At 48.6% G+C, this 26,617-nt stretch overlaps 1 protein-coding gene across 1 annotated transcript; it reads left to right on the top strand.

Moving 5' to 3' along the window:
- Positions 1–22,072, top strand: LOC139241314 (uncharacterized). The gene is made up of 3 exons (XM_070869940.1): positions 1–90; positions 19,925–20,078; positions 21,414–22,072. The coding sequence occupies exons 1-3, from the start codon at positions 28–30 to the stop codon at positions 22,070–22,072; spliced, it is 876 nt and encodes a 291-aa protein (XP_070726041.1). The 5' UTR covers positions 1–27.
- The last annotated feature ends 4,545 nt before the right edge of the window (positions 22,073–26,617 follow it).

Here is a 26,617-nt window from a genome sequence, read left to right as displayed (position 1 = left end):
CGTCCGGTTTGACCGGGAGAAGACAAAATGGCGCCGAGGCGGCGAAGGCAGCGAGATCGCGATCAGAAAATGTCGGACACGGCCCGGAAGGTCAGTCAGCACCTGCTTGCGGGGGGAAAGGGAGGAGGCCAGCGATTTAAGGACCGATTTAACCCCTGCTTTAGAAAACACCGAGTGCGTTTGAGCCGGCAGCTGCGAACCACCCGCGGGGACGGTTGTCTGGCTAACGGGGGCAGGCCGCCATCTTGGTAGAGGAAGACTTGGTAGATAAGGTGGTGGCACGTCCTGTGCTCCCGCCATCTTCGTAAAGGAAGGCCATGTAGGTATGGGTGCCACGACCCGTGCCCCCTGCCATCTTGGTAGAGGAAGACTAGCCAGATAAGGTGGCACGATCCGTGCCCTCGCCATCTTGGTAGAGGAAGACTAGCCAGATAAGGTGGCACGATCCGTGCCTTCGCCATCTTGGTAGAGGAAGGCCAGGTAGATAAGGTGGTGGCACGACCCGCACTTCCACCATCTTCGTAAAGGAAGGCCATGTAGATATGGGTGGCAGGATCCGTGCCCTCGCCGTCTTGATAGAGGAAGGCCAGGTAGATGACAACATAACATAAGAATTAGGAACAGGAGTAGGCCATCGAGCCCCTCGAGCCTGCTCTGCCATTCAACAAGATCATGGCTGATCTGGCCGTGGACTCAGCTCCACTTACCCGCCCGCTCCCCGTAACCCTTAATTCCCTTATTGGTTAAAAATCTATCTATCTGTGACTTGAATACATTCAATGAGCTAGCCTCAACTGCTTCCTTGGGCAGAGAATTCCACAGATTCACAACCCTCTGGGAGAAGAAATTCCTTCTCAGCTCGGTTTTAAATTGGCTCCCCGTATTTTGAGGCTGTGCCCCTAGTTCTAGTCTCCCCGACCAGTGGAAACAACCTCTCTGCCTCTATCTTGTCTATCCCTTTCATTATTTTAAATGTTTCTATAAGATCACCCCTCATCCTTCTGAACTCCAACGAGTAAAGACCCAGTCTACTCAATCTATCATCATAAGGTAACCCCCTCATCTCCGGTATCAGACTAGTGAATCGTCTCTGTACCTCCCCCAAAGCTAGTATATCCTTCCTTAAGTAAGGTGACCAAAACTGCACGCAGTACTCCAGGTGCGGCCTCACCCTGTACAGTTACCCTGTACAGTTGCAGCAGGACCTCCCTGCTTTTGTACTCCATCCCTCTCGCAATGAATGCCAACATTCCATTCGCTTTCCTGATTACCTGCTGCACCTGCAAACTAACTTTTTGGGATTCATGCACAAGGATCCGAACTGACCCCCGTCCGGACGGAATTCCTCATCGGCGCCAAACCCCGGAACCTCCCTCGGGGGCCGGCGCCTCACAACTTGAGCCGCCTCGGGGAAATCCCCTCCGTGCCTTTCAGTTCCGCGCGGAGGGGTTTCCTGTACGGGCTGCTCCTGCACACCCTCAACTTTGCCATTCTCGCCGGCCGTCCGGACACGCCATGGCGTACCATCTTGCCGTCCGGAGGAGGCGGGGGTCCCCGATGGAGGGCACTCTACGCAGGGGTCCTCCCACTATTCATCGGGGACTTGGCCTGGAGGGTGGTGCACGGAGCAGTGCCGTGCAACAAATTTTTAAGCCGGTTCACGGACTCCCAGGCCGCCTGCAATTTCTGCGGTCTGGAGGAGTCCGTGTTCCATGTTTTTATTGAGTGCACGAGGTTGCAGCCCCTGTTCCACTATTTGAAGGGGCTGCTCCTGAAATTCTGGCTGCACTTCAGTCCCACTCTCCTGATCTTTGGGCACCCTGTGCGGAGGGGAGCGAGTAGGTCCGAAGGCCTCCTCGTAGGACTGCTCCTGGGCACGGCCAAGGGTGCCATCAGCCGGTCCAGGCAGCGGGCGGTCGAGGGGGTCGTTCAACCTGACTGCCTGCCTCTCTTCCGCTCTTACATCCGGTCCAGGGTGTCCTTGGAGATGGAGCACGCGGTGTCCACCGGTACGCTCGCGGCCTTCCGCGAGAGGTGGGCACCGGAGGGACTGGAGTGCATCATCACGCCCGGCAACCAAATTTTAATTTGATTTTACGTTTTTAAGTTTAATTTGTTTTAATTGCCGGTGCTTTTAGTGTCCCCCTTCCCTTTTATAGGGGGCACTGGGGAAAATTGTGATTTTAGTGCCCAAAAAAAAACCAAAAAAAAGAAAAACACAAAAAAAAAGGGGGGGGAAAAAAAAAAGGGCCTTGAAAATGTCTGGAGTGTCACCCAGGTCGGGTGGCACCGTTTAATGTTTTTATGTTTTGCAGGTGAACTCCAAAAAGAGTTTCATGCACAAGGACCCCCAGGTCCCTCTGCACCGCAGCATGTTGTAATTTCTCCCCATTCAATAATATTCCCTTTTACTGTTTTCTTTTCCCCAAGGTGGATGACCTCACTTTTTCCGACATTGTATTCCATCTGCCAAACCTTAGCCCATTCGCTTAACCTATCTAAATCTCTTTGCAGCCTCTCTGTGTCCTCTACACAACCCGCTTTCCCACGAATCTTTGTGTCATCTGCAAATTTTGTTACACTACACTCTGTCCCCTCTTCCAGGTCATCTATGTATATTGTAAACAGTTGTGGTCCCAGCACCGATCCCTGTGGCACACCACTAACCACCGATTTCCAACCTGAAAAGGACCCATTTATCCCGACTCTCTGCTCTCTGTTAGCCAGCCAATTCTCGATCCATGCTAATACATTTCCTCTGACTCCGCGTACCTTTATCTTCTGCAGTAACTTTTTGTGTGGCAACTTATCGAATGCCTTTTGGAAATCTAAATACACCACATCCATCGGTACACCTCTATCCACCGTGCTCGTTATATCCTCAAAGAATTCCAATAAATTAGTTAAACATGATTTCCCCTTCATGAATCTATGTTGCGTCTGCTTGATTGCACTATTCCTATCTAGATGTCCCGCTATTTCTTCCTTAATGATAGCTTCAAGCATTTTCCCCACTACAGATGTTAAACTAACCGGCCTGTAGTTACCTGCCTTTTGTCTGCCCCCTTTTTTTAAAGAGGAGTTACATTAGCTGCTTTCCAATCCACTGGTACCTCCCCAGAGTCCAGAGAATTTTGGTAGATTATAACGAATGCATCTGCTATAACTTCCGCCATCTCTTTTAATACCCTGGGATGCATTTCATCAGGACCAGGGGACTTGTCTACCTTGAATCCCATTAGCCTGTCCAGCACTACCCCCCTAGTGATAGTGATTGTCTCAAGGTCCTACCTTCCCACATTCCCGTTACCAGCAATTTTTGGCATGGTTTTTGTGTCTTCCACTGTGAAGATCGAAGCAAAATAATTGTTTAAGGTCTCAGCCATTTCCACATTTCCCATTATTAAATCCCCCTTCTCATCTTCTAAGGGACCAACCTTTACTTTAGTCACTCTTTTCCGTTTTATATATCGGTAAAAGCTTTTACTATCTGTTTTTATGTTTTGCGCAAGTTTACTTTCGTAATCTAGCTTTCCTTTCTTTATTGCTTTCTTAGTCATTCTTTGCTGTCGTTTAAAATTTTCCCAATCTTCTAGTTTCCCACTAACCTTGGCCACCTTATACGCATTGGTTTTTAATTTGATACTCTCCTTTATTTCCTTGGTTATGCACGGCTGGTTATCCCTTCTCTTCGCGCTCTTCTTTTTCACTGGAATATATTTTTGTTGAGCACTATGAAAGAGCTCCTTCAAAGTCCTCCACTGTTCCTCAATTGTGCCACCGTTTAATCTGTGTTGCCAGTCTACTTTAGCCAATTCTGCCCTGTAGAGAGAGCTTTACGCTGTATCTACCCCGTGCTGTACCTGCCCTGTGATTTGATGCAACAGGGTATAGGAAGCTTTATTCTGTTTCAAACAGTATCTACACGACCCGTGCCCCCCGCCATCTTGATACAGGAAAGCAGCGGTGTACCATAAGAACATCAGAAATAGGAGCAGGAGGAGGCCACTTAGCCCCTCGAGCCTGCTCCGCCTTTCAATAAGATCATGGCTGATCTGATCACGGACTTAGCTCCACTTCCCTGCCCACTCCCCATGGTCCTTTACTCCTTTACTGCTCAAATATCTGTCTATCTCCACCTTAAATATACTCAATGACCCAGCCTCTACAGCTCTCTGGGGCAGAGAATTCCACAGACTTACAACCCTCTGAGAGAAGAAATTCTTCCTCATCTCAGTTTTAAATGGGCGGCCCCTTATTCTGGGACTATGTCCCTTAGTTTTAGTTTCCCCGATGAGTGGAAATATCCTCTCTGCATCCATCTTTTTGAGCCCCCTCATTATCTTACATGTTTCGATAAGATCACCTCTCATTCTTCTGAACTCCAATGCTTATAGGCCCAAACTACTCAACATATCCTCATTAGTCAACCCCTCATCTCCAGAATCAACCTAGTGAACCTTCTCTGAACAGCCTCCAATGCTTCCTTAATGGATCCATTACAGACCCAATCCACATCCGGACCGGAGTCAAACAGGGCTGCGTCATCGCCCCAACCCTCTTTTCAATCTTCCTCGCTCCTATGCTCCACCTCACAGTCGACAAGCTCCCCACTGGAGTGGAATTAAACTACAGAACCAGTGGGAAGCTGTTCAACCTTCGCTGTCTCCAGGCCAGGTCCAAGACCGCCCCAACCTCTGTCATCGAGCTACAGATGCCTGCATCTGCGCATATTCAGAGGCTGAACTCCAGGACATGGTCGACGTACTTACTGGAGGCGTCTTACGCTAAATATCCAATAGACAAAGGTCCTCCACCAGCCTGTCCTCGCTGCACAGCACTGCCCCCCAGTCATCAAGATCAATGGCACGGCCTTGGACAACGTGGACCATTTCCCATACCTCGGGAGCCTTTTATCAACAAAAGCAGACATTGATAAGGAAATTCAACACCGTCTCCAGTGCACCAGTGTAGCCTTCGGTCGCCTGAGGAAAAGAGTGTTCGCAGACCAGGCCCTCAAATCTACCACCAAGCTATGGTCTACAGGGCTGTAGAACTACCCGCCCTCCTGTATGGCTCAGAAACATGGACCATGTACAACAGACACCTCAAGTCGCTGGAGAAATACCACCAACGATGCCTCCGCAAGATCCTGTTGTGTATCTGTAAAGCATGCACTCCCATATTCCGCCACCACGGAGCACATCCCCTGAAGTGCCAAGGGATCCCAGCATCCCTTGGGAGCACTGTATATAAGCCGGTCTGTAAGGCCTGTTCCTCACTCTGGAGTGTCTTAATAAAGACTGAGGTCACTGTTACGTTAACCTCCCTTCTGCAGTCTCATCTGTTGTTAGGAACACAGCGAGTATACGAATCCAACGCAAAGATGCAGCAAACTGTGGGCATCCTGGAGAAGTTCTCGGAGGGTGAGGACTGGGAAGCCTATGTCGAATGGCTAGACCAGTACTTTGTAGCCAACGAACTGGATGGAGAAGGAAGCGCTGCAAAAAGGAGAGCGGTCCTCCTCACGGTCTGCGGGGCACTGACCCACAGCCTCATGAAGAATCTACTAGCTCCGGTGAAACCCACAGATAAGTCGTATGAGGAGCTGTGTACAATGGTTCGGGAGCATCTTAACCCGAAGGAGAGCGTGCTGATGGCGAGGTATCGGTTCTACACGTGCCAGCGATCTGAAGATCAGGAAGTGGCGAGTTACGTCGCCGAGCTAAGGTGACTTGCAGGACAATGTGAGTTTGATGGCTACCTGGAGCAGATGCTCAGAGACTTTTTTGTACTGGGCATTGGCCACGAGACCATCCTACGAAAACTTTTGACTGTAGAGACACCGACCCTCAGTAAGGCCATTCCGATAGCACAGGCGTTTATGTCCACCAGTGATAACACCAAACAAATCTCTCAGCACACAAGTGCTAGCAATGTTCAGAAATTAACTGGAACTGTGTTTGCGAGCAGAAATGTACAGGGCAGAAACCACGAGTCTGCAACTGCCAGAAGGCCTTAGATGACTCGGAGTCCGCAACGAAGGATGAATGCAAGGCAATTCACACCTTGTTGGCGTTGTGGAGGCTTCCATTCAGCCTATTCATGCCGCTTCAAAGGGTATGTTTGCAAGAGCTGTGGAACAATGGGGCCCTTCCAACGAGCTGCAAAACCTGCTAACCACCATGTGGCAGAGGAAGATTGGTCCATGGTGAATCAAAGCAATTCCGAGCCTCAGAGGCTGAAGTACACTGGGTGTACACATTTTCGATGAAATGTCCACCTATAATGCTAAATGTAAAATTGAATGGCTTGCCCGTAGCCATGGAACTGGACACTGGCGCTAGCTAATCCATCATGAGTAAAAAGATGTTTGAGAGACTGTGGTGCAACAAGGCATTCAGACCAGCCCTGAGCCCCATCCACACGAAACTGAGAATGTACCCTGGGCAGCGCCATGGTCAAGGTCACCTACGAGGGCACGGTGCATGAACTGCCACTCTGGATTGTCCCGGGCAATGGCCCCACACTGCTTGGAACGAGCTGGCTGGGCAAAATCCGCTGGAACTGGGATGACATCCGAGCGCTTTCACATGTCGATGAGGCCTCATGTACCCAGGTTCTTAACAAATTTCCTTCCCTTTTTGAGCCAGGCATTGGAAACTTTTCCGGGGCGAAGGTGCGGATTCACTTGGTCCCAGAGGCACGACCCATTCACCACAAGGCGTGAGCGGTACCTCACATGATGAGGGAGAGAGTGGAAATCGAGCTGGACAGGCTGCAACGCGAGGGCAACATCTCCCCAGTGGAATTCAGCGAGTGGGCCAGCCCTATTGTTCCAGTACTCAAAAGTGATGGCATGGTCAGGATTTGCGGCGATTATAAAGTAACTATTAATTGTTTCTCGCTACAGGACCAATACCCGCTACCTAAGGCAGACGACCTATTTGCGACGCTGGCAGGAGGCAAGACGTTCACCAAGCTCGACCTGACTTCTGCCTACATGACGCAAGAGCTGGAGGAGTCTTTGAAAGGCCTCACCTGCATCAACACGCACAAGGGTCTGTTCATCGACAACAGATGCCCGTTTGGAATTCGGTCGGCTGCAGCGATCTTCCAGAGAAACATGGAGAGCCTACTCAAGTCAGTACCACACACGGTGGTCTTTCAGGACGACATATTGGTCACGGGTCGGGACACCGTCGAGCACCTACAAAACCTGGAGGAGGTCCTCCAGCGACTGGATCGCGTAGGGCTGTGGCTGAAGAGGTTGAAATGTGTCTTCATGGCAACAGAAGTGGAGTTTCTGGGGAGAAAGATCGCGGCGGATGGCATTCGGCCCACAGACGCCAAGACAGAGGCTATCAGGAACGCGCCCAGGCCACAGAACGTCACGGAGCTGCAGTCGTTCCTGGGACTCCTCAACTAGTTTGGTAACTTTCTACCGGGGTTAAGCACCCTCTCAGAGCCCCTACATGTGTTATTACGCAAAGGTGAGAACTGGGTATGGGGAAAGAAATCAAGTAATTGCTTTTGAGAAAGCCAGAAACATTTTATGCTCCAACAAGCTGCTTGTATTGTATAATCCGTGTAAAAGACTTGTGTTAGCATGTGATGCGTTGTCGTACAGAGTCGGGTGTGTATTACAACAAGCTAACGTTGCGGGAAAGTTGCAACCTGTCGCCTTGCCTCCAGGAGCTTGTCTAAGGCCGAGAGGGCCTACAGCATGATCGAGAAAGAGGCATTAGCGTGTGTTTTCGGGGTATAGAAAATGCATCAGTACCTGCTTGGCCTCAAATTTGAGCTGGAAACCGATCACAAGCCACTCATATCCCTGTTCGCTGAAAACAAGGGGATAAATACTAATGCCTCAGCCCGCACAACAAAGGTGGGCACTCGCGCTATCAGCATATAACTATACCATCCGCCACAGACCAGGCACTGAGAACTGTGCGGATGCTCTCAGTCGGCTACCATTGCCCACCAAGGAGGTGGAAATGGCGCAGCCTGCAAACTTGTTGATGGTGGCACAGCCCGCAGACTTGTTGATGGTTATGGAATCGTTTGAAAATGCTAAGTCACCTGTCACGGCCCGCCAGATTAGGACTTGGACCAGCCAAGATCCTCTGCTGTCCCTAGTAAAAAAAACTGTGTACTGCATGGGAGCTGGGCCAGCATCCCCGTTGAAATGCAAGAGCTAATCAAGCCGTTCCAGCAGCGAAAGGACAAGCTGTCCATTCAGGTAGACTGCGTGTTGTGGGGTAACCGCGTAGTGCTACCCAAAAAGGGCAGGGAGACATTCATCTCTGATCTCCACAGCACACACCCAGGTATAGTAATGATGAAAGCGGTAGCCAGATCCCACGTGTGGTGACTGACTTAGAGTCCTGTGTACGGCAATGCCGCGTGTGTGCTCAGTTGAGCAACGCGCCCAGAGAGGCACCACTAAGTTTGTGGTCCTGGCCCACCAGACCATGGTCGAGGATCCATGTCGACTATGCGGGGCCGTTTCTCTGTAAAATGTTGCTAGTGGTGGTGGATGCTTTTTCAAAATGGATTGAATGTGAAATAATGTTGGGAAGCACCGCCACCGCCACCATTGAAAGCCTGAGGTCCATGTTTGTCACCCACGGGCTGTCTGACATACTCGCCAGTGCCGAATTTCAAGAATTCATGACCCGCAATGGGATCAAACATGTCACCTCGGCCCCATTTAAACCAGCCTCCAATGGGCAGGCAGAGCGGGCAGTACAAACAATCAAACAGAGCCTTAAACGAGTCACAAAAGGCTCACTCCAAACCCGCCTGTCCCGAGTACTGCTCAGCTACCACACGAGACCCCACTCGCTCACAGGGGTGACCCCGGCTGAGCTACTCATGAAAAGGACACTTAAAACCAGACTCTCGCTGGTTCACCCCAACCTGTATGATCAGGTAGAGAGCAGGCGGCAGCAACAAAATGTAAACGATGATCGCGCCACTGTGTCACGGGAAATTGATCTGAATGACCCTGTGTATGTGCTAAACTATGGACATGGTCCCAAGTGGATCGCGGGCACGGTGATAGCTAAAGAAGGGAGTAGGATGTTTGTGGTCAAACTAGACAATGGACAAATTTGCAGAAAGCACCTGGACCAAACGAGGCTGCGGTTCAGACTGCCCTGAACAACCCACAGCAGACACCACCTTTTTTGAGCCTACAACACAAACCCAAAGGATCAACGACACCACCCCGGACCAGGAAATTGAACCCATCACGCCCAACAGCCCATCAAGGCCAGGCTCACCCAGCCCAGCGAGGGCACAGCCAACACACCAGAACAGACATTTGTACCGAGGCAGTCCACCAGGGAAAGAAAGACTCCCGACCGCCTCATGTAAATAGGTTTCACTTTGACTTTGGTGGGGAGTGATGTGTATCTGTAAAGCATGCACTCCCATATTCCGCCATCAGGGGGCGCATCCCCTGAAGTCCCAAGGGATCCCAGCATCCCTTGGGAGCACTGTATATAAGCCGGCCCCTAAGGCCTGTTCCTCATTCTGGAGTGTCTTAATAAAGACTGAGGTCACTGTTACTTTAACCTCCCTGTGTGCAGCCTCATCTGTGTTAGGAACACAATAGACCCTACAAATCCCCTGGGAGGACAGGCGCAGCAACAGTAGTGCCCTCATCCAGGCCAACATCCCCAGCATCGAAGCACTGACCACACTTGATCAGCTCCGCTGGGCAGGGCCACATTGTCCGCATGCCAGACACGAGACCCCCAAAGCAAGCGCTCTACTCGGAGCTCCTTCATGACAAGCGAGCCCCAGGTGGGCAGAGGAAATGTTACAAGGACACCCTAAAAGCCTCCCTGATAAAATGCAACATCCCCACCGACACCTGGGAATCCCTGGCCAAAGACTGCCCAAAGTGGAGGAAGTGCATCTGGGAGGGCGCTGAGCACCTCGAGTCTCATCGCCGAGAGCATGCAGAAGTCAAGCGCAGGCAGCGGAAGGAGCATGCGGCAAACCAGTCCCACCCTCCCTTACCTTCAACGACTGTCTGTCCCACTTGTGACAGGGACTGTGGCTCTTGTATTGGACTGTTCAGCCACCTAAGGACTCCTGTTAAGAGTGGAAGCAAGTCTTCCTCGATTCCGAGGGACTGCTGGAAATACGGAGACCAAAACTGTTCGGACCAATACCCTGTATAACTGTAGCAGGACTTCTCTGCTTTTACACTCTATCCCCCTTGCAATAAAGGCCAACATTCCATTTGCCTTCCTGATCACTTGTACCTGCATACTAACTTTTTGTGTTTCATGCACAAGGACCCTAGGTCTCTCTGTGCTACAGCACTTTGCAATTTTTCTCCATTTAAATTATAATTTGCTTTTCTACTATTTCTGCCAAAATGGATAACCTCACATTTTCCCACATTATATTCCATCTGCCAAATTTCTGCCCACTCACTTAACCTGTCTATATCCTGGCTAATGGGGAGGCTGCCATCTTGCTAGAGGAAGGCCAGCTAGATAAGATAGTTAAGAAGGCATGTGGAATGCTTGCCTTTATTAGCCGAGGCATAGAATACAAGAGCAGGGAGGGGTGGGGGAGGTTATGCATGAACTGTATAAAACATGGGTTAGGCCACAGCTGGAGTACTGCGTGCAGTTCTGGTCACCGCATTACAGGAAGGATGTGATTGCACTAGAGAGGGTGGTGGCACGATGCGTGCCCTGCCATCTTGGTGAAGGAATCAAAGAAATTTACAGCACGGAAGGAGGCCATTTCGGCCCATCGTGTCCACGCCGGCCAACAAAGAGCTAGTCAGCCTAATCCCACTTTCCAGCTCTCGGTCTGTAGCCCTGTAGGTTACGGCACTTCAAGTGCACCTCCAGATACTTTTTAAATGTGGTGAGGGTTTCTGCCTCTACCACCCTTTCAGGCAGTGAGTTCCAGACCCCCACCACCTTCTTGGTGAAGAAATTTCCCCTCCAATCCCCTCTAAACCACCAACCAATTACTTTAAATCTATGCCCCCTGGTTGTTGACCCTCTGCTAAGGGAAATAGGCCCTTTCTATCCACTCTATCCAGGCCCCTCACAATTCCATACACTTCAATGAGGTCTCCCCTCTGTCTCCTCTGTTCCAAGGAAAACAAACCCAGCCTATCCAATCTGTCCTCATAGTTTAGATTCCCCACTCCTGGCAAGATCCTCGTAAATCTCCTCTCTACCCTCTTCGCCTCTAACACTTAATGTATATTCCCTTGCCTTGTTAGCCCTCCCCAAATGCATTGCCTCACACTTCTCTGGATTAAATTCCATTTGCCACTGTTCTGCCCACCTGAGCAGTTGAATGATATCTTCCTGCAGTACGCAGCTTTCTTCTTCATTATCAACCACGCAGCCGATTTTAGTATCATCTGCAAACTTCTTAATCATACCCCTTATATTCAAGTCTAAATCATTGCTGTAAATCACAAAAAGCAAGGGATCTAGTACTGAGCCCTGCACTGGAAACAGCCTTCCAGTCGCAAAAACACCCAACCATTACCCTTTGCTTCCTGCCTCTGAGCCAACTTTGGATCCAACTTTACACTTAGCCCTGGATCCCACGGGCTTTTACCTTCGTGACCAGTCTGCCATGTGGGACCTTATCAAAAGTTTTGCTAAAATCCATATACACTACATCATACACACTACCCTCATCGACCCTCATTGTTCACTCCTCAAAATATTCAATCAAGTTAGTCAGACATGACCTTCACTTAACAAATTCGTGCTGACTGTCCTTGACTAATCCATGTCTTTCTAAGTGAAGATTTATCTTGTCCTTCAGGTTTTTAATCCAATAATTTTCCCACCACCGAGGTTAGGCTGACTGGCCTGTAATTACTTGGTCTGTTCCTTTCTCCCTTCTTAAACAAAGGTACCGCATTAGCCCTCCTCCAGTCCTCTGGCAACACACCAGAAGCCAGAGAGGATTGGAAGACAAAATTGCCAGGAGCTTCAGGGTCTCTGTTCCCAATCTGGTCCCAATGACCAGGAGAGAGAGAAAAAAATCATTAACTCAATTATTTTATTCTCACTGTCTGAAAACAATGGGTTTTTCACCATCTTTTCCCCCCCTCTCCAGAATGTGCTGACTCACGCTGGGATTACAGTTTAATGGGGTACCGCCACTCAATAGTCCCTCTAATTTTGGGAGGGGAGGGGATTGAGCGGGCCACGAACTCCTTTGAGCGCGACCTTTTTTGTCCGTGAGCAAGTTTTACAACAACCACTTAAAAACATATATACAGAACATAAGAAACAGGAGCAGGCCATACGGCCCCTCGAGCCTGCTCTGCCATTTAATACGATCATGGCTGATCTGATCATGGACTCAGGTCCACTTCCCCGCCCGCTCCCTATAACCCTTTATTCCCTTATCGGTTAAGAAACTGTATCTCCGTATTAAATATGTTCAATGACCCAGCCTCCACAGCTCTCTGAGGCAGCGAATTCCACAGATTTACAACCCTCTGAGAGAAGAAATTCCTCAGTTTTAAATGGATGGGGGATTATGCCCCCTAGTTCTAGTCTCCCCCATCAGTGGAAACATCCTCTCTGCATCCACCTTGTCAATCCCCCTCATAATCTTATACGTTTCGATAAGATCACCTCTCATTCTTCTGAATTCCAATGAGTAGAAGCCCAACCTACTCAACCTATCCTCATAGGTCAACCCCCTCATCTCCGGAATCAACCTGGTGAACCTTCTCTGAACTGCCTCCAAAGCATATAAAAGAACTGCATAATAATGCATTAACGGTTCAGAAATGTCACTCAGTTACACGGTTATGCATCGACACGATCTCTCACTGCACCTCCGCACCAAACGTTCGCCGCACCTCCGCCACGATCTCTCATCTCTTGTCACGGAAGTGTGGCGAATGCCTATGGCGGAGGAGTGGCGAGAGATCGTGGCAGAGGTGGGGCCCAGAAGAGCCGAGGTCCCAGGGGGCAGCACGGGCCCAGCCCACACTGTGCGATATGTGCGCACTAGGTCCGTGCAGCAGAGCTGGTCTCCGGCCGTCCTGGTTAACCCTTGCCACTGGACCAAGACCAAGCTCTGTCAAGCCCGTGTGGTGGCTGGTGTGCAACGGGTCACCCCATGTTAAAAAAATCCACGCACAGGCATCTTCCACCCCTGGAGTTCAGGACTGGAATATCGGGCCCTCCATTGAAACGTCAGTGAAGTCATCCCTTTTGGAGTGGAAGCAAGTCATCCTCGTTCAAGAGACCGCCTAAGATGATACGCATCGACAAACAATTCAAAAACTCAAGGCGAGCTGAAAGAGGCATTATCTTTTCATGCAATTTGTAGTCATTTTAAAGTTTTCATCGTTAGGCAATTTCTCATGTCACTATAACAATGGCTGCAGGAGCAGCGGCTTTTCTATCGCGCTAACATGCTGTACGTCCACACAAATAAATAGAATATTTTTGACTTATGAGGATAGGTTGAGTAGGTTGGGCCTCTACTCATTGGAGTTCAGAAGAATGAGAGGTGATCTTATTGAAACTTACAAGATAATGAGGGGGCTTGACAAGGTGGATGCAGAAAGGATGTTTCCCCTCATGGGGAAAACTAAAACTAAGGGGACATAGTCTCAGAATAAGGGGCCGCCCATTTAAAACTGAGATGAGGAGGAATTTCTTCTCAGAAGGTTGTAAATCAGTGGGATTCTCTGCCCCAGAGAGCTGTGGAGGCTGGGTCATTGAATATATTCAAGGTGGAGATAGACAGATTTTTGAGCGATAAGGGAGTGAAGGGTTATGGGGAGCAGGTGGGGAAGTGGAGCTGAGTCCATGATCAGATCAGCCATGATCTTATTGAATGGCGGAGCAGGCTCGAGGGGCCGAATGGCCGACTCCTGCTCTTATTTCTTATGTTCTTATCACAATGCAACCAGACAACCAACAAATATAAAGTGCTGTAGTTCTTTAGTTCACAGTATTAAAAAAAATTGAACAAAAATGGGTATCCATAGTTCCAACTTCAGTCACTTTCATCAATAAACGTCTTCTTGAACCAGCACCACTGCCCACACCGCCCCCCCCCCCCCCCGCCAATGCCAGAAATGCAACACAGACACAATTTGCGTCACTGAATTAAAAACAAAAAGCAGGCTGATCAAGAAAGTAAAAGCCCCTGGGATCCAAGGGAGAGTGGCAAATTTGATCCAAAATTGGCTCAGTGGCAGGAAGCAAAGGGTAATGGTTGAAGGGTATTTTTGTGACTGCAAGGCTGTTTCCCGTGGGCTTCTGCAGGGTTCAGTACTCGGTCCCTTATTTTTTGTGGCATATATTAACGATTTGGACTTAAATGTTGGGGGCATGATAAAGAAATTTGCAGATGGTACGACAATTGGCCGTGTGGTTGACAGTGAGGGGGAAAGCTTTAGGTCTAGACTTTCCACCATGATCACCATCGCCCAAAAATGGACGATATTTCCGGCCTTAATGCTTTTTTTATTTCTCAGGATCGCTGGGACATCGCCCATTTTTAAAACCGCTAGTTTCGCCTTTTACATTTGGGGGATAGCCTTAGCGATGTGAAATGGGTCTTAGCAATATATTCAGTTGTGCAAGGCTGGCGTCCATAGCAACGGCCCGTTCTGCGCATGCGAGTTTTCTTTTCCCAGGCAAAGATCTTTTCCTGCTATTCGGGAGGTCAGGGGGTCATCTGCGCATGCACAGAAGGCAAAAGGTGCGAGAGAGAGAGAGAGAAGCAAGGTTTTGTTGAAGTGACTTTTGGAAGTGCTTGAGCGTAGTTACGATGGATATGGATCATGATGTCGGGAGAGAGTGTGGAGGAGGTATCGAGAGAAGGAGGGCAAAAGCCTTTTCAGATGAGGCCTTAGTCACCGAGGTGGAGACACGGTGGAGCCAGTTAACCCGGGGTGGGCATGGGAACCCTCCACCCCGGTTTTATCAAAAAATATGGGCAGATATCACTGCCCTTGGTTCATCTGTGGCCCACGATAGAAGTGAGGCTGACCAGTGCCGCAAGCGCTGGAACAGTCTTGTCGCGTCGGCAAGAGTACATATTCAATTATTAAATTTAAAATTGTAATGATGCACTAACTCATCAATTAGAATGTAAATCTGCTGGATTGTAATTAAGCTGGGTAATCGTGGGTAGCTTCCTGTTAAGATTTGGACTGGGGCCGGAACCTGTGCCCCTTAACTCTAATTTTGCTGAGATGCCTTACATTTAATCGACAGTATTAATTATGATTTAAAGGCTTTGATTGAAAATTGTGGCCAAAGGAATGACTGGAAACAGACAGACCGCAAACACTCGGCATTTCTACCACTTTAGTTTCGAAGGAGAATTATTAAATTGTATCGCTGTGTGTGTGCTGCGAGCAACTCTTTAACTTGGGCACCGTCACCTTTTGCGGTTAGGTTGGTGGATGGGGACACGACTGAGCACTGAGGGGTCCACTCACCTTTACCCAGACTGTGTGAGTGTCTCCGGCTGCTGTCAGTCAGACAGTGACCCAGCCTGGACTGGGGGGAGAGCTGCCCTGGCTCACTGTCTGCCCTGGGACACTTTGGGACATTAGCTTCAGCCACACGGAGGTCTCCGAGCACAGCCCAGGGATACGGTGCCCCCTCCCCTCATGGTCCGGTCATTGCCGTGCTCACCAGCTCAACAGCGGTCCTGATTCTCCCCCCGGGACCTCCATCGATTCCAATAAACCGCCTACCTCCCCTCAGGCACCGAATGGCACGGCCCGTGGTTGGGGCCTTTCCTGGAGGTCGTACGCGAGAGGGTTGATGGCGAGCATTAGTTCCTAAACACGATCTTATTACATATTTTCTCTGAACGTAGATGTTATAACCATGCATCCAAACTGTTTAGCATATAATCATCATCATAGGCGGTCCCTCGAAACGAGGATGACTTGCTTCCACGCCAAAAAAGGATGAGTTCAATGAAACATAGAAACATAGAAAATAGGTGCAGGAGTCGGCCATTCGGCCCTTCGAGTCTGCACCACCATTCAATGAGTTCATGGCTGAACATGCAACTTCAGTACCCCATTCCTGCTTTCTCGACATACCCCTTGATCCCCCGAGTAGTAAGGACTTCATCTAACTCCTTTTTGAATATATTTAGTGAATTGGCCTCAACAACTTTCTGTGGTAGAGAATTCCACAGGTTCACCACTCTCTGGGTGAAGAAGTTTCTCCTCATCACGGTCCTAAATGGCTTACCCCTTATCCTAGACTGTGACCCCTGGTTCTGGGCTTTCCCAACATTGGGAACATTCTTCCTCCATCTAACCTGTCTAACGTCGTCAGAATTTTAAACGTTTCTATGAGATCCTCTCTCATTCTTCTGAACTCCAGTGAATACAAGCCCAGTTGATCCAGTCTTTCTTGATATGTCAGTCCTGCCAACCCGGGAATCAGTCTGGTGAATCTTCGCTGCATTCCCTCAATAGCAAGAATGTCCTTCCTCAAGTTAGGAGACCAAAACTGTACACAATACTCCAGGTGTGGCCTCACCAAGGCCCTGTACAACTGTAGTAACACCTCCCTGCCCTTGTACTCAAATCTCCTCGCTATGAAGGCCAACATGCCATTTGCTTTCTTAACCGCCTGCTGTACCTGCATGCCAACCTTCAATGACTGATGTACCATGACACCCAGGTCTCGTTGCACCTCCCCTTTTCCTAATCTGTCACCATTCAGATAATAGTCTGTCTCTCTGTTTTTACCACCAAAGTGGATAACCTCACATTTATCCACATTATACTTCATCTGCCATGCATTTGCCCACTCACCTAACCTATCCAAGTCACTCTGCAGCCTCATAGCATCCTCCTCGCAGCTCACACTGCCACCCAACTTAGTGTCATCTGCAAATTTGGAGATACTACATTTAATCCCCTCGTCTAAATCATTAAAGTACAATGTAAACAGCTGGGGCCCCAGCACAGAACTTGCGGTAGTCACTGCCTGCCATTCTGAAAAGTACCCATTTACTCCTACTCTTTGCTTCCTGTCTGCCAAGCAGTTCTCAATCCACGTCAGCACACTACCCCCAATCCCATGTGCTTTAACTTTGCACATTAATCTCTTGTGTGGGACCTTGCCTTCTGAAAGTCCAAATACACCACATCAACTGGTTCCCCCTTGTCCACTCTACTGGAAATATCCTCAAAAAATTCCATAAGATTTGTCAAGCATGATTTCCCTTTCACAAATCCATGTTGACTTGGACCTATCATGTCACCTCTTTCCAAATGCGCTGTTATAACATCCTTAATAATTGATTCCATCATTTTACCCACTACTGAGGTCAGGCTGACCGGTCTATAATTCCCTGTTTTCTCTCTCCCTCCTTTTTTAAAAAGTGGGGTTACATTGGCTACCCTCCACTCCATAGGAACTGATCCAGAGTCTATGGAATGTTGAAAATGACTGTCAATGCATCCGCTATTTCCAAGGCCACCTCCTTAAGTACTCTGGGATGCAGACCATCAGGCCCTGGGGATTTATCGGCCTTCAATCCCATCAATTTCCCCAACACAATTTCCTGACTAATAAGGATTTCCCTCAGTTCCTTCTTCTTACTAGACCCTCTGACCCCTTTTATATCCAGATGGTTGTTTGTGTCCTCCTTAGTGAATACCGAACCAAAGCACTTGTTCAATTGGTCTGCCATTTCGTTGTTCCCAGTTATGACTTCCCATGATTCTGTCTTTACTAACATTTTTCTCTTTACATATCTGTAGAAGCTTTTGCAGTCCATTTTAATGTTCCCTGCAAGCTTCCTCTCGTACTCTCTTTTCCCTGCCCTAATCAAACCCTTTGTCCTCCTCTGCTGTGTTCTAAATTTCTCCTAGTCCCCGGGTTTGCTGCTAATTCTGACCAATTTGTATGCCACTTCCTTGGCTTTAATACTATCCCTGATTTCCCTTGATAGCCACGGTTGAGCCACCTTCCCTTTTTTATTTTTACGCCAGACAGGGATGTACAATTGTTGTAGTTCATCCATGCGGTCTCTAAATGTCTGCCATTACCCATCCACTGTCAAACCCCTTAAGCATCATTCGCCAATCTATCCTAGCCAATTTACGCCTCATACCTTCAAAGTTATCCTTCTTTAAGTTCTGGACCATGGTCTCTGAATTAACTGTTTCATTCTCCATCCTAATGTAGAATTCCACCATATTATGGTCACTCTTCCCCAAGGGACCTCGCACAACAAGATTGCTAATTAATCCTCTCTCATTACACAACACCCAGTCTAAGATGGCCTCCCCCCTTGTTGGTTCCTCGACATATTGGTCTAGAAAACCATCCCTTATGCACTCCAGGAAATCCTCCTCCACCGTATTGCTTCCAGTTTGGTTCGCCCAATCTATATGCATATTAAAGTCACCCATGATAACTGCTGCACCTTTATTGCATGCACCCCTAATTTCCTGTTTGATGCTCTCCCCAACATCACTACTACTGTTTGGAGGTCTGTACACAACTCCCACTAGCGCTTCCTGCCCTTTGGTATTCCGTAGCTCCACCCATACCGATTCCACATCATCCAAGCTAATGTCTTTCCTTACAATTGCATTAATTTCCTCTTTAACCAGCAACGCCACCCCACCTCCTTTTCCTTTCTGTCTATCCTTCCTGAATGTTGTATACCCTTGGATGTTGAGTTCCCAGCCTTGGTCACCCTGGAACTATGTCTCTGTGATGCCAACCACATCGTATCCGTTAACTGTGATCTGCACAGTTAATTCGTCCATCTTATTCCGAATACTTCTCACATTGAGGCACAGAGCCTTCAGGCTTGTCTTTTTAACACACTTTGACCCTTTAGAATTTTGCTGCAAAGTGGCCCTTTTTGTTTTTTGCCTTGGGTTTCTCTGCCCTCCACTTTTACACATCTCCTTTCTGTCTTTTGCTTCTGTCTCCATTTTGTTTCCCTCTGTCTCCCTGCATTGGTTCCCATCCCCCTGCCATATTAGTTTAACTCCTCCCCAACAGCACTAGCAAACACTCCCCCTAGGACATTGGTTCCGGTCCTGCCCAGGTGCAGACCGTCTGGATTGTACTGGTCCCACCTCCCCCAGAACCGGTTCCAATGCCCCAGTAATTTGAATCCCTCCCTGCTGCACCACTGCTCAAGCCACGTATTCATCTGCGCTATCCTGCGATTCCTACTCTGACTAGCACGTGGCAACTGGTAGCAATCCTGAGATTACTGCTTTTGAGGTCCTACTTTTTAATTTAGCTCCTAGCTCCTTAAATTCGTCTCGTAGGACCTCATCCCGTTTTTTAGGACCCGAACTACATCCTGAAGGGTGGAAGATGTCTGTGCGTGGATTTTTTTAACGTGGGGTGGCCGTTGCTCACCAGCCACCACACGGGCTTGACAGAGCGAGGTCTTGGTCCAGTGGCAAGGATTACCCAAGACAACTGGAGACCTGCTCTGCTGCACGGACCCAGTGCGCCCACATATCCCGAACTCACACCTCCCCTGGACTCCGATCGCATCCCTCCACAGTTTCTCACCGCTCCTGCTGTACCTGCCCACGCTCCAATCACTGACCTTGGCCTTGATGACGCCCCTCTTTGTTGCCATCACCCTCCTGCACCAGCTCGCGCTGCTCCCTGAAGGGTCCTCCACGCTGCTCCCGGGTTGCCGTACCTTTTATGGCCCTGACCTGCCTCTGGTGTTCTCACGCAGGTTGGGGTCTCCACGCTGCTCCCGGGACCGCTTGCCGCACCTTTTGTGGCCCCGACCTGCTGCTGGTGTTCTCATATAACGTTAACGATGAATAGCATGCGGGGTGACTAATTGTGGATTACAATATCTGTTCTGTTCTAGTCAGTTAGCTTATGCCATGCTCTTCTCATGTTTGCAGAGAAAGATATCCAAGAATCAGGTGGAGTGGAGGCAGACTGGAGGAGGGCTTGCTGACCTGCACCCTCTAACTGACTTGAAGGCGCGTGCCGCAGCCTTAGTGGGCATCTATAATCGTTCCACCTATCGTGCGGCAGATCCCATTGCTGCCCCACGTGAGTAATGTGTAAACCAGTGGTAATTTAAAGTACAGGCAACTCGATTATCCGGGTTTCCTCGGGGATCGGGTTATTCCAGGTAAACGATTTTGCCGCTCGGGCGAGTGCACGTCTCAGAGCTGAAATTTGACGGTGATAGAACCAACCACAAAGACTTAGTTCACGTTATCATAGCGTGAACGTAATAAAATACATGACAATGGATTCACCTGCTTCAATTTATGTGTGCTTGCTAGTTGAAGTGATGGAGATTTTCACCTGTACGAGTTATTTAAAGCCTGTGTCAGTTGCGAAGTGTAAAAGGAGTGCACGCCTGAGTCGATTTGTGTGTGATTGACACTTGAGGTGATCGAGATATTCACGTGTGCGACAGTTTTTAAAAACGCCGGGTTCTCCGTTAGATCCGTGTACGGATAATCGAGAGTTGCCTGTAATTTAATGCCATTTGATCATAATATATGAATGATAATGGCCCAGAAATCACGGCCTCCCCGGGTCTGTACGGAGTGGGTACGGATCTAGGAAGGCATCGCAAAAGCCGGTTTTCAGCGCACAGTTTCTGGCTCGACAGATCCTCCGTATCTCGGGAGCGAGGACATTTGCTTGGGCAAGATTGCGGGATTTACCCATATCTTGCCCAGCAAATGTCCTCAAAACTCTTGCGCCTGATAAAAGCAGGCGCATAGCCCACTGTTACAGGCGTAAGAGTTTTAAAACATACAAAAATACAATTAAATTCAATTTAAAAAAAAAAACATTATTTTTAAAAACCCTGCCCACTATGTTACATTTATTTTTAACCGTAATTAAAACTATTTTTAAAAATCTGCAATTTTTTTCTTTAAAAAAACATTTCTAGCAACTTTAATTTCTATAACGTATTTATGTGAGTTTTTAAAAAAATGTTTTATGTAGTGTTTGGGGGGTGTTTCTCATTCATAGTAAGAGGAGTTTCGGATTTACGAAACTCCTATTACTGGGAATGAGAAAATATTTACCCGTGATTGGGTGTCCAGGCCCACGTGACTCCTGCGGACGTCGCAACGTGAACGCGCTCCGTTGCGCGAGAATAGGAGGCCTCGAGTCCGGGATCTCTGGCGGGCGTTTGACCGAAAGGTAAGTGCGCACATTTTTTCCTATTTTTAGTTGAACGTCCGCGGGAAGAAGAAACGGGGATTTCTGGGTCATAATGTGATGCATGCAGCTTCTGTACTCTTATATTAATCACGCCTCTCCTTCACATTTATTGCAGCAGTGTTGCTCCTCGTACATACGCCTGCGCAGCGCAAGCATTCTCATGTCTACCCTACGAACCTCAATTGTGTTTTCCAGCTCCCCAGGCGCAACAGGAGGCCCCTGCGGCACCACCAATGCCGCTGCGGGTCGTGCTGACCACTGAAGAAAATACCACCGAGGAGGAGGAGGAGGAGGAGGAGGATGAGCTGGATACATCATCTGTGGTACCTGCGGCCAGCTCCTCCTCAATGGATGAGGCAGCGGGGCCCAGCGGCTTGCAACAGGCCGCTCCGAGTCACCCAGTGCCCTTGCCGGCCCCGCGGAGGTTGAGTCGGCGAGGGAGGCACGTGCTGCGGCGGGCCCATGTCAACGAGGACGTGATGTCACTGTCGAGGGCGAGCGTCGACTTTGGTCGCGAGCTCGTCCAGGCGATTGGTGTGCTGACCGGCAACTTTGCCACGCTCTCCGCCACAATATCGGAGGGCTTGGAGCAGATAGCCGTGGCAATGGACCAGATGCCCGACGCTATCGAGGCCTTGCGGCAAGCGATAGTCTCAAGATACGGCTCTGCACCCCAAGGTGCCGTACCACCAACCAGCGCGACAGACGCGACACAGGAGGAAGAACTGCCTTCGAACTCGCAAGACGTTTCTTCGCAAAGGCGACTTGGTCCCGTTACCAGGGGATTGAGTGGGAAAGTGAGGGTTACGACCAGGAGGGGTCAAGTTAGGGGAGGGAAGCGTGGCCGTAGGTAGGGAAGGTGGGGGGGGGGGGGGGTGCCTTTTATTATTATTTTTAAAAAATAGTTCATTGTTGACTTTGTGGATGGTGGGAGGGTGTTCTTGTTATATTGTTTCCAAAAGTTTGTTCGCGGTTGGGGGAGTGTGGGAGGTGTTCTCGTTATATTGTTGTTTCCAAAATGTTATTCACTTTTGGCAGGGGGGCGGGGGGGGTTATTGTTTGTTAAATATTTTAAATAAGTTATTATTAAAAATTATTATTGAACTTTACAATTGTTGTGAAGTGTCTTCTAATAACGTACGGTAAAATATCAATACAAGAGTTGCAAATAATGACCATGGCCAGGCCAAGCAAGGATGAACTGTAACTGTACCTGTCACCAACGTAACTTCACGCAAAGCGTTCATTTGTGAGCTGCTGACGCAAGAGTTTTGCAGCTGCGTAACTACCACAGGGCTTTTCCAGTGGTGTGGGGCTGGGGGGTGTGCGTGGGGATATGGGTTCATCGCCAGGCTGATTGTCCTCCTCTTCCACCTCCCCTCTTTCCTGAGGTGGACCGGCAGTCCCACCTGGCAATTGCTGCCGTCTCCTGATAGCTAGGTTATGCAACATGCAGCACACCACAATATACTCAGCGACCTGGTCGGGGTGGTATTGTCGGCTGCCTCCAGAGTTCAAGCTGCTTCAGAACCCCAATTGTCTTTTCGACGATATTGCATATGGCTATATGGCTTTCATAAGAACATAAGAAATAAGAGCAGGAGTAGGCCCCTCGAGCCTGCTCCGCCATTCAATAAGATTATGGCTGATCTGATCATGGACTCAGCTCCACTTCCCCGTCCGCTCCCCATAACCCCTTATTGTTTAAGAAACTGTCTATTTCTGTCTTAAATTTATTCAATGTCCCAGCTTCCACAGCTCTCTGGGGCAGTGAATTCCACAGATTTACAACCCTCTGAGAGAAGAAATTTCTCCTCATCTCTGCTTTAAATGGGCGGCCCCTTATTCTAAGATCATGCCCTCGAGTTCTAGTCTCCCCCATCAGTGGAAACATCCTCTCTGTATCCACCTTGTCAAGCCCCCTCATAATCTTATACGTTTCGATAAGATCACCTCTCATTCTTCTGAATTCCAATGAGTTGAGGCCCAACCTACTCAACCTTTCCTCATAAGTCAACCCCCTCATCCCCGGAATCAACCGAGTGAACCTTCTCTGAACTGCCTCCAAAGCAAGTATATCCTTTCGTAAATATGGAAACCAAAACTGCACGCAATATTCCAGGTGTGGCCTCACCAATACCCTGTATAACTGTAGCAAGACTTCCCTGCTTTTATACTCCATCCCCTTTGCAATAAAGGCCAAGAAACCATTGGCCTTCCTGATCACTTGCTGTACCTGCATACTATCCTTTTGTGTTTCATGCACAAGTACCCCCAGGTCCCGCTGTACTGCGGCATTTTGCAATCTTTCTCCATTTAAATAATAACTTGCTCTTTGATTTTTTTCTGCCAAAGTGCATGACCTCACACTTTCCAACATTATACTCCATCTGCCAAATTTTTGTTCATTCACTTAGCCTGTCTATGTCCTTTTGCAGATTTTTTGTGTCCTCCTCACACATTGCTTTTCCTCCCATCTTTGTATCGTCAGCAAACTTGACTACGTTACACTCAGTCCCTTCCAAATTGTTAATGTAGATTGTAATTGGTTGGGGTCCCAGCACTGATCCCTGTGGCACCCCACTAGTTACTGGTTGGCAACCATAAATGAACCATTTATCCCGACTCTCTGTTCTCTGTTAGTTAGCCAATCCTCTATCCATGCTAATATATTACCCCCAACCCCGTGAACTTTTATCTTGTGCAGTAACCTTTTATGTGGCACCTTGTCAAATGCCTTCTGGAAGTCCAAATACACCACATCCACTGGTTCCCCTTTATCCACCCTCTTCGTTACATCCTCAAAGAACTCTGGCAAATTTGTCAAACATAATTTCCCCTTCATAAATCCATGCTGACTCTGCCTGACCGAATTTTGCTTTTCCAAATGTCCTGCTGCTGCTTCTTTAATAATGGACTGCAACATTTTCCCAACCACAGATGTTAGGCTAACTGGTCTATAGTTTCCTGCTTTTTGTCTGCCTCCTTTTTTAAATAGGGGCGTTACATTTGCAGTTTTCCAATCTGCTGGGACCTCCCCAGAATCCAAGGAATTTTGGTAAATTACAACCAATGCATCCACAATCTCTGCCGCTAATTCTCATCGTAGCGCTTCTCGGCTTCTGTCTGGGGCTTACGCTGGGGGGTCATGAGCCAGCTAGCAAGGCCATATCCTTTATCCCCCAGCATTCAACCGTAACCTTGTCGCCGACTCTTAAACAGGTCAGAGACATAAGAACATAGGAGATAGGAGCAGGAGTCGGCCATTCGGCCCCTCGAGCCTGCTCCACCATTCAATAAGATCACGGCTGATCTGATCATGGACTCAGCTCCACTTCCCTGCCCGCTCCCCATAACCCTTTACTCCCTTATCGCTCAAAATTCTGTCTGTCTCCGTCTTAATTATATTCAATGACCCAGCCTCCAAAGCTCTCTGGGGCAGAGAATTCCAAAGATTTACAACCCTCTGAGAGAAGAAATTCCTCCTCATCTCAGTTTTAAATATTCTGAGACTATGTCCCCCTAGTTTATATTCACCTATGAATGGAAATATTCTCTCAGCATTCACCTTGTCGATCCCCCTCATTATCTTATATGTTTCTATAGCAGGAATGGGGTACTGAAGTTGCATGTTCAGCCATGAACTCATTGAATGGCGGTGCAGGCTAGAAGGGCCGAATGGCCTACTCCTGCACCTATTTTCTATGTTTCTATGTTTCGATAAGATCACCTCTCATTCTTCTACAGTGCTCTCACGCAAGATGTGCGCATCATGGATGCTCCCTGGAAAATTTGCATTTACCGCTATGCTTATTTGCTTGTGGTTGACAACGAGCTGCATTTTCAGGGAGTGGAATCCCTTTTGGTTCCGAAACACCTCTGCATCCTTTAAAGGTGCTTGCTGGCGATGTGCGTATAGTCTATTGCTCCCTGCACCTTGGGGAAGTTTGCTATTCTCGAGAACCCCAAAGCCCTTTCACTCTGTGCTTCCCTGGTCATAGGGAAGTTTACAAAGTCCATCCTGCGTGCGTAAAGGGCTTCAGTCACCTGTCGAATGCAGCAATGTGTGGCGTGCTGAGAGATACCGCAAATGTCGCCAGCCGAGACCTGAAAGGAGCCTGATGTGCAGAAGGAAAGTGCCGCAGTAACCTTAACCTCAGCGGACAGCGTGGTCCTGATGGTGCTGGTAGGCTGCAGATCTCCCTTAATTAGCTGTCATAGCTCATTGATGACCTCCTTTCGGAATCGCACGTGTTATCGGAGAAGTCCAGGAAAGATCGCTTATCCCTGTAAGTGCGTTGGGTGTAACATCTCCTCAGCAGTCTGCCACCTCTTTGGGCACATAATGCTCTTCAATGAACTTTCTCCCATCTCTATTCTGCAGCATGTGAGTAATCATCAATACTGGTTGAGAAATTACAGGCCCCACCACTATAACTGCCCTAATCTGTCATCTTAAATTATCCTCAACAAATAAAATATAAACTGCAAATTAACCACAATGATTGGCAAGATTCAAAATCGCTCTTGGAGACACTCACAAATTGCTTCTCCTCCCAACCACTTCAAGTAGTTACAAAATAGTGTCCATCCTGCAGAGTTAAGGTCAGATGAGTGCAGCTTTTTTTCAGTGCCTTTTTGGGCCAGCGATCATTTGGGCGAATTATGGGCGAAATGCCTAGCACTGGGCGCTAGTTTCCAATATAAACACTATTCTGGGCCTTACACGAGGCTGATGTTCATATTTTTTTTAAATAGGCCAGGCGATGCAGCTCATTCCTGTATGCCGAATGCTGTGGCGGTGATAAATGGGTTATAGTCAGGCACTAGTTTCCATTTTTCATCAAAAATGGGCGATAGCCTGAATCTCAGCGCATATATAAGCGATGATGTACTCAACGATGTCCCTTGTAACACACGCACCAAGTCTGCACGCACCAGGGGGTAGGAAAAACGTGATCCGTCTTCTCTGAGTTCCCGCTCTCCCCTCCGATCCCCCCCCGCTGGGTCTCTCTCTCTCCCCCCTCCACCCCACCCCCAGGCGCTCTCTCTTTCCCCCCCCCCCCACCGCACTCTCTCTCCCTCAAGCTCTCTCTGCCCCCCACACCCCAAGCACTCACTTCCCGCTCTCCCCGACGCTGTGGGAGGCTCGGGGGAAATGCATTCGGCTGCTCAGTGGAGGCAACGTGTTGTTAGATGCATGCACAGAAAAGGGTTAGTAGGAATTGCGCTGGGGGGGCCGGATGGGAGGGAAAAGAGTCGTGATATTTGTTCTAATTGCTTGATGTATGTACAAAAGGGAGACTTCGTACAAATAGTTACTGCAAACTTTTTGTAGATTTTGGACCAAAGATTAATTTGGGATAGATGTCAAAGGTTAATGATTTTATTGTAAAATA

Source organism: Pristiophorus japonicus, unplaced genomic scaffold (assembly GCF_044704955.1).
Source record: "Pristiophorus japonicus isolate sPriJap1 unplaced genomic scaffold, sPriJap1.hap1 HAP1_SCAFFOLD_1035, whole genome shotgun sequence".
Classification (NCBI taxonomy): domain Eukaryota; kingdom Metazoa; phylum Chordata; class Chondrichthyes; family Pristiophoridae; genus Pristiophorus; species Pristiophorus japonicus.
The sequence above is the reverse complement of the archived record's forward strand: the minus strand, read 5'-3'. Positions and strand labels throughout refer to the sequence as shown.

What these genes read in the sequence shown, in the direction of transcription:
- LOC139241314 (XM_070869940.1), top strand. Translation starts at nt 28, where the DNA reads ATGGCGCCGAGGCGGCGAAGGCAGCGAGATCGCGATCAGAAAATGTCG. An exon ending in TGTCGGACACGGCCCGGAAG is followed by an intron (nt 91 to 19,924) that starts GTCAGTCAGCAC and finishes TCATGTTTGCAG; the next exon opens with AGAAAGATATCCAAGAATCA. An exon ending in AGATCCCATTGCTGCCCCAC is followed by an intron (nt 20,079 to 21,413) that starts GTGAGTAATGTG and finishes TGTGTTTTCCAG; the next exon opens with CTCCCCAGGCGCAACAGGAG.